Source organism: Emydura macquarii, unplaced genomic scaffold (genome assembly GCF_026122565.2).
Source record: "Emydura macquarii macquarii isolate MOO-44397 ecotype Brisbane River unplaced genomic scaffold, CSIRO-AGI_Emac_v2 contig_2422, whole genome shotgun sequence".
NCBI classification, from domain to species: Eukaryota; Metazoa; Chordata; order Testudines; family Chelidae; genus Emydura; species Emydura macquarii.
The window spans coordinates 31,845,470-31,853,405 of NW_027132559.1; the positions used below are offsets into that span (position 1 = coordinate 31,845,470).

The 7,936-nt window shown below is 41.3% G+C and overlaps 1 protein-coding gene across 1 annotated transcript in view; it reads left to right on the forward strand.

Annotated features, from left to right (window-relative positions):
* The window catches only part of CALCR (calcitonin receptor), a 103,565-nt gene extending 95,882 nt beyond the window's left edge, over nt 1-7,683 (forward strand). The window contains exon 13 of the mRNA XM_067561695.1: nt 6,026-7,683. Coding sequence (XP_067417796.1) covers nt 6,026-6,247 — 222 coding nt within the window. The 3' untranslated portion in view covers nt 6,248-7,683. The remainder of the gene's footprint in view (nt 1-6,025) is intronic.
* The last annotated feature ends 253 nt before the right edge of the window (nt 7,684-7,936 follow it).

A 7,936-nucleotide genomic window follows, 5' to 3' on the forward strand; every position in this document is an offset into this window, starting at 1 on the left:
AGAATGCTCACCCAGGAGGTGGGAGACCCAGGTTCAATTTTCCCCCTCTGCTTAATGGGGAGAAGGGATTTGAACTAGAGTACCCTGATAGAAAGTGCTCTTACCACTGGACCATGGATGTACTCTGGAGCAAGGCTCTCTCAATCTCTCCTGTTGAAGCTGTTCCACTGTGTATAAGTAATTAGTCATTGGAGCAAGTGACTGTAACCTCCCAGGTGAATGCCCTAACCAGTGGGCTCTCTACCTATTACTGGTTTCAAAGTATAGCAGTGAAGTAATGTCCTACGTGTCCTTGTAAAAAAATTGCAATGTGGTAATAGATAATGTATTGCAAAGTGTCACTCATAAATTAGTTAAGACATTAGATGACAGAGTATGAATTACAATATGATTTACTAATTTACTCATAATGTAGTGTTAAGCAGAAAACCAAAGGCCAAGTTTCAGCAACATTGCTAAGTATGAAGTACTATTTTGATGGTGGCTATTTGCAAAATATGGATTGATTACTCCACACATGACATCTCCAGCTTTATAATACAGTTGTTAGTGGGAGTTGCTTCCTCAGGTTGCTCAGCCCCTTTAAGAATCTTCCCCGTCTGTCTGATTGTCACTCAGCCAGAAAATCCAAACCATGGCTAGGGCATCAGAGGACACACTGAACAGTCAGAACACAAACTCACTGGATCCTTAGTTACGATAGCCGTATTGACATATATGGTGGTCAGCAGAGGAGTAGTCACAAACTGTTTCCTAGTGACTGGGTATCCACTTCTGATGGCAAATTACCAACTTGGAATGAAACAAGACGCATCTCCATGGCTATAGCACATGTATTAAACTTGGACATCACTGAGGAATGTTTGGACTAAATAAAGCCTAAAATTAGATAAGACATAGAGCCTGATGTTGAAAAGTGGTGCTTCCAATTTTGCATCTACAGAGTTGCTTGCCTAAATAATTGCAGGTGCATTCTATTGCTTGGACATCTAACTACATGATTGTATCTGTAGATATGATGATGGTCTAATGAATCCATGATTAAATTGATCATATATATGAGTTAGATATGGTTTCCAGCAAGGGCAATGAGAGATGTGCTTAGAAATCTCATTATTCTCTGAGAGAGTGTCACTTACCTTTGCAAACAGCCAATCAGGGAAGCTTTAAAAAACTACACGTTACTATTTAGTAATATCACACAATGTGTGCATACAGCAGTGTAAAATTCATGAACCCATTTATAGATCAAGTCGTCAATAATTTGAAAATAATTATGGGCACATTTTATAACACATAGACTCAAGGCTATCTGCTAGTCTCTGCAAATCTGTAAGTTGTTGGTAGATATCCATGAAGCATAAAATGTGCTTATGGTTGTACAATCCAAGAAAATGGGTGAAGTGTGGCAGAAAGGGGAATGCTATAAAGATGAAATCCATCCCCAGGGCCAGGAATCAAGTCTACCATGAAGCCCCCACAGAAAGCTTTGCATCTGCCTTTATCCCGAAGGTGGATTTCACCCATAATTGGTACTTTTTGAGTTAAAAATATAAACATCGTCCATAAAAGAATGTCAGAGTAGGGGGCACCTAATTTAAGATAGTAACAATGTGAACTCATCTAGTCTAATTTTACAAACATTAGAACCAGCCTTCTTGAGCGCACTGTGATCTAATAGATTGAGATCAAGACGAGGAGCAGGAGCTAGAGTTCTCAGCCCAGCTCTGCTAAGAAATCCCTGTGTGGCATTTGGCAAGTCACCTCATTTCTCTACTTCAGTTTCCATCTGTGAAACTGGGATAATAGCAATTGGTTCCCCGCCTCTGTGTGAGTATTATTTAGTTCTGTACATGGCTATCGAAGCACTAAGTAAACTTATCAGAGTCGCCGTAGATGAAGATTATTTTCTACAAACTAGACAAAAGATAAAATCAGTGGGTAGGGTGATGGGTTTAACACATGGAAATGAGAGGCCCACAGTGTTCAATGGAGATTCACCTAGGGGACAGTTATAATCCTCAGAAATATTTTCTCTCTCTGGAAAGGGTGGTTTCTACGTCTCACCTCCTTTTTGTTCTTCATCCCTTTCTTCTAAATTCCAGCTAGTCTTTCAGGTGCACGAGGAAAGAGAAAGGGGTGCAAGGACCATAACCTTGGTGAGGAGCAGAGATATTGCCCAGCGTAGCATCAATGGCAGCATTAGGCACCTCAATAAAGGACTTAGAAAGGGACAGTCTGAGCTCTCGTGCTCTCTCTCTCTCTCTCTCTCTCTCACACGCACACGCACACGCACACGCACACGCACACGAGTTGGCCTGGTATTGAAAGGAACATCTGCTCCCCGTTCCTAAAGGTTGGCACAGTTGCCACTCCAGCATGTGTTCCCTCCTGGGTCTCTGGAGAATTCTGTCTGGTCAACCAGAGTTCCTCCCAGGGCTCATGTTGCTGCTTGGACTGAACGCATGGCGTAGATTAAAGCAATAGTCGGGTCCTTAGTCTTGATGAGAGACAATTTCCAAACCTGTATATCCAGCTACTACCAGATCACTAGCGCACAGAGTGATATTTCATGGGAAAACATAATATAACAGACAAAGGGATTAGCATTAATACAACAGAAGTTCTGTGCCTCAGTGATTTACCTTGTACTACTGGATCATTTCATTTAAAGCACAACCAGATGATGTTTTTCCAAAACTAATGCTCCCAAGACTTATTAGCCTTACCTAGTATTTCACATTAGTATTTGCAGCAAGCCATACGCCCACTTCCTCGCTACATATTATTTCCCACCATTCCATAAAAGTCCAGCCTACAGCACTGTCCGCCAAGACACTGACTGAGGAGCCATCATACATTATTGGTGTCTTAAATGATAGGGAAAGAACAGGAATGCGTAAATTATGGGGATGACTTTTCTCAGTTCCCTAAGCTGAGAGCTGACCCATACATGATTGCAGAACGTTATTCTTGTAAAGTGACAACGTCAAGCAGCACTGCGGTATCTCTCTCCAACAACGACACTATGCAGACGGAAGCTTTTGGCATTAGCTTGCTCAGTAGACCATACTTCCAGTGCTGCGGTTACTTCTAGACTGGAAGGGTGGCCAAGAAAATGGAATGTCTGTCTGAAAAAATAGCCATATATCTTTCTTGCCAAAGAGGTGAGAATGGATGGCCGAGAACAGAAAACGTTTTAGAGAGCTGAAGATTAAAGTAAACACAAACGTCCTCTGTACTTCAGACTTTGGTTTATTCCATGCACCACTGTGTTGTAACACATGGCAGCCCCCAGCTGATAATCTCTTTGATTATTAACACATTAATGTCATGCGCATGATTTTTAAAAGCACAGTAATGTGGCTAACACATTTCAAGTCTGTGTAATCTCTTTTAAATAATTAGCAGAGGATCCGGTCATTTGAGATCAGTTCCTTATTCGCTGGAGTTAGCACAGGAATACAATTTAACACACTTTCATTCAATTTGTAAGTGCAGCAGAAAATTTCTGTAGAGAATTAAAAACACACGTACTTTAACCTTATGCACTTGGTACTAGCTGGAGCGTTTTAATTCATGGCACTTTTACCCTGGGTTGAACTGGGAGAGGAGTGTCTGCGCGCTTTCAAACTACCCACTACCAAAGCTTTACCCCCTGGTGAAACTAACATGAGCTGCTTCTCACCGTAGATTGTGCAGTTCTTTATGATAGGATCATGCCTCTCTTCTTTAAGCTATGTTTGTCCCCAACCTGCAGTTGTCTTGATGCAACTTCAGCCCACAGCACAAGTTAGAGCAGGCTTGAGGGTGTATGAGGGGCTCACCTACCCCCCTGCAGCAGCATTCCCTCCCACCCTGGACCCACTGGGGCCTTTTCATTGGTCCTGGGATCCTCATGGAGGGGGAAGATATAGGTGGGCCAGAAGCAAGACCTGGGGACACATCCTCTTCCTCCTTCTGACCACATGGAGCTTACTCAGAAAGGGTAAACTCCAAATCATCTTTTCTGCAGAGCACCAACCCACACTCCAGTAGCCACAAGGGCAGTGATGGCCAGGGGCAGGCCCTGCTCACCGTGCCCTAGTGCAGTTGTGTTCCAAGGTAGGCCAGAGGGAAAAGGGGCTGGTGATGGCCAGAGCCAGCGTAGAGAAACAAGGTTTCTGCACAGGCTACCCTGGCCTCCCTTCAATCCAACCGGTTTCGAGGGCTGCTCTCCAGCCCTTTCCCAACGGGTGGGTGGGAAACCTTGCCTGCTTCTCTCCCACAGAATGATGTGGAGAAATTCTCTGAATGAGTCCTTGCAAAGATTACTCCCCTGGTCCCTTCCTGTGGGTTTCACTGATGTGAGCCACTGCAGTTACATGTCTTATTTGCTCGATGTGAGCCACTGCAAGGGTGAAAGCTGCTTACAGGACATACCTCACAATTCTGTACTAACACTTTGCTGCTCTATTAGCAATGCCTTGTCACATTAGATCATACCGCAGCTTCTTTTCACTCATCAAATTTCTGCAGTGGTATGATATGAAAATCTCATTAATGCAGCCAGTTCCCATTGAATTGTATCAGCATTTACCAGAGTAAACGTTGGTCATGCCCCTTAAAAGTAAGCTGCACAGTGGTTTCCATTAAAATCTATGCTTTTTCTGTGCTTGGGCTCTAGCAAAAAATACATTCAGCCATTCTTGAGTTATGGGAAAGTGAATAAAAACCACACATCTCCAGCTGAAAACAATTCTAACCACTTTGTCTTGAACTAGACTACAGCTAAAAGAGATGATATTTGAAACTAGCCATGGATATCATTTTTATTAAGTGTTGAGGGCCCAGTCCTGCAAATGTTTGCTTGCTCACGCGAGTAGTCCTCCTGAAGTCAGTGCAACAACTTGCATGAGGAAGGATTTGTAGGATCAGTCGGCTTGTCCTATGGCTTAAAAATACAAAGTTGCAAGGAATTGGAATATCTCTTCCTAGCTTAGTGATGTAACCCACTGTATGCTCAGTAAGCATCTCAGCGTCTTAGCAATGCCTAATGAAGCTTCACCCTTATATGACATGACAGTAACTTCCCTCCATCACACCAGAGAGGCACAGAGGCTGCTGCTGCTGGTTGTGTGTGTGGTTGAGATTTTACTGTATATGAACTAATAAAATGCATTAGAGTTCTGGCGATAGTAGGGATATCAGTGATTCTTAAATGTTGCTATCTTAATCAAGGTAAGCCCTGTTTAGGGGTAGTCTGTGTCCTTAGACATGGCCCTGAGGAAAGGGTGGTATGTAATCTGTACCATGCAGAGCACTGTGATTCAGGGGCACATCTGTATGTCTCGTTTCCTCACCTGCTTGCTACCAGGGTAGTTATTTACATCACATTCTTGCAGTAAATTACTACCACCCCAACACGCTGGCTTTGTCTATTACCCTCTTACTTTCCATACACCTGCTTCAGGGAAGGAGCAAGCAGGCAAGATGCTACGGCAGGTTCATGTTCCCCTGCCTGGCTACATAGTCCGAGTCACAATCAAACCTCCTTATCTGAAATACATTTGACTGCAGCTGTCTGAGGAAAGTGCTTTTCCCACCGTGATGGGGTATGTATGAAGGATGAAAATCACCACCAGGCAGAGGGCCAGCATCAGGTTTTCATCACTTCCATTTCGCTATTCATGGCTAGTTTAGTCAGGGTGAAATGTCCTCAGTGTACACCACTTAAGCTTTACAGACAAAGTTTTACTTAAGCTCTGTATGCTGGCTGTCTACACCAAGGACATTTCACCCTGAATAAAATTACTCTTGAATATTATTCAACCAGTTCGAACTTTAAGACAAGGTGGAGAAGAGAAGATTCAAATAAATTTTCTGTTGAAAGCCATGGTGCTGCATTAATATTGCAAACTAGAAAATCCAGAATAATACCAAAGGGAAGGGGGGCCAGCTTGTGCCTTGCTATGCCAGTTCACATCCCAGCTAACTCCATCAACTAGTAATAAGTATAAAATGATTGTTTGATTTCCCCTTCCAGGTACAGGGAGCTCTAAAAAGGCAATGGATGCAGTATAAGACTCAGTGGGGGCAAAGACGACGAGAGCACTGCTCTACGCGCTCTACCTCCTACACAGCAACGTCTATCACCGAGGTCCCCGTTTACCTGTATCATCATGATTCCAACAACGAACAGTTAAATGGAAAATACGTAGATGACTCTGAACTCGTTGCATTAAAATCTGGAGAGACGTCGGCCTAGCATGGAGGAAAATGAGACAAACAGGTCATTGTGCATTCTCTTCATGACAGGGTGGGGGAAAAAAAGAGGAGTGCAGACTTTAATGCCACTGAGAGAGAGTGTTAAACCAGATGACAGGACACATCATATGCAAACTACAGAAACATCAGCTTCAGATGGTGATGGCCCAGCGAGAGTCTGACTGAAAGGGGTGGATATAGTATTGATACTACTACAGCATGCTGCTTTTAGAAACAAGACTGAGAATGGAACTATTCATTGAGACATTTGGATTTTCCACAGTTCCTGCTACTGGCCATAGAACACAAGGATTCAATAGTCATAACAATTCAAGGTATCCCATAGCAAATATAGAAGAATGGATTAGTTCATAGAAAGGGATGTTCAGTTTCCAGGATTGGAATTGTTCAGCATTTGTTGCTTTAAATACCTTTCTTTCACCCTAGACTTTAAACGATCATCTTTCATTAGGTGTAATGGGCTTGGAATCTGTTATTATTTTCATTTTAATCAGCTCTGCTGCTTTCCTAGAAATGATTGCACTTGGGGAGAGGTAGGGGAACCCATCATTCCAAGGTATTCAAATCCTTATCTCAAGAGGATATCATACAGTATTACCCTCCTGACATCAGGTGCATAACACAAATGAAGGTAAACTATTTATTGTATTAAAAACATTCAACATTAATAGACATAAGCATCAGTAGAGAAACAAAACACTTTCTTTGGGAGCCTCATGAAAGTCCTGCAGAGATCTCAAAAATATTTTTTGTTCAAGCTATGCTAGTTGCTCAATAATATTAATGTATGGGAAAACTGTAGCCATCATACTCCGCCCAGCAATTGGGTAAGTAAGAAACACTTTTGCAGTCTGAATAAACTGTGAAATGTAGTTGGAAATTAAGATTTTTGTTAATTAATGTTGACATTCTGAGTCTCCAGATAGTGAACATTTGCCTATCTAATGATGTGCGCTGGTAGTAAATGAGTCCACTGGAAGAGATGAGGAATTAGTTTATTACAATGTCAGAGCAGAAGAAATATTCATTATTAGAAAGTCAATATTTTATGTAATTATTAAACATGAAAGGTCTTTTAATGATTGTTAATTGAGTGTTACAGCCATGGAGAAACTTACTTATAGCTCTAAGGCTCCTCTTTGCCAGCATCAAATGACGGTTACACACCAGTGGGCTGAGTAGAATAGCTACAATTTCTTTGCAAAGGTGAATGTAAAAGTCCTTGCAAATGGAGAGCACTGTGCCTTGGAGGCTCTGAGTAGAACTTGGTGAAAAATTTCTACCAAACTTATTTTATTTTGATTTATTTTATTTCTGGCAAAAAAAGAAAAAAGAAAAAAAAAGAAAAGGATTTGATGACACCAAAACATTCCATTAATTTGTGTCAATTTCTCTGCATTGTTTCAGTTAAAAAAAACACCCTAAAAATATTTTTAAAATCATGTTTCATTTTGACACTTTCTAAATTAAATATTTCAATGTTTTTATTCAAAAAGACTTTGTGAAGAAATTTCCTTTAATTTTATTTAAAAGTTTAGAAAAATGTTCAATTGAAATAAAAACAATAGTGTTTCAGGTCGAACATAATATTTTGTTCGACGTGAAACATTTTTTTCTTTACGTTTTGATTCACTGAAATTTCAAAAATGTTCTGATTTCCCCCCCACCA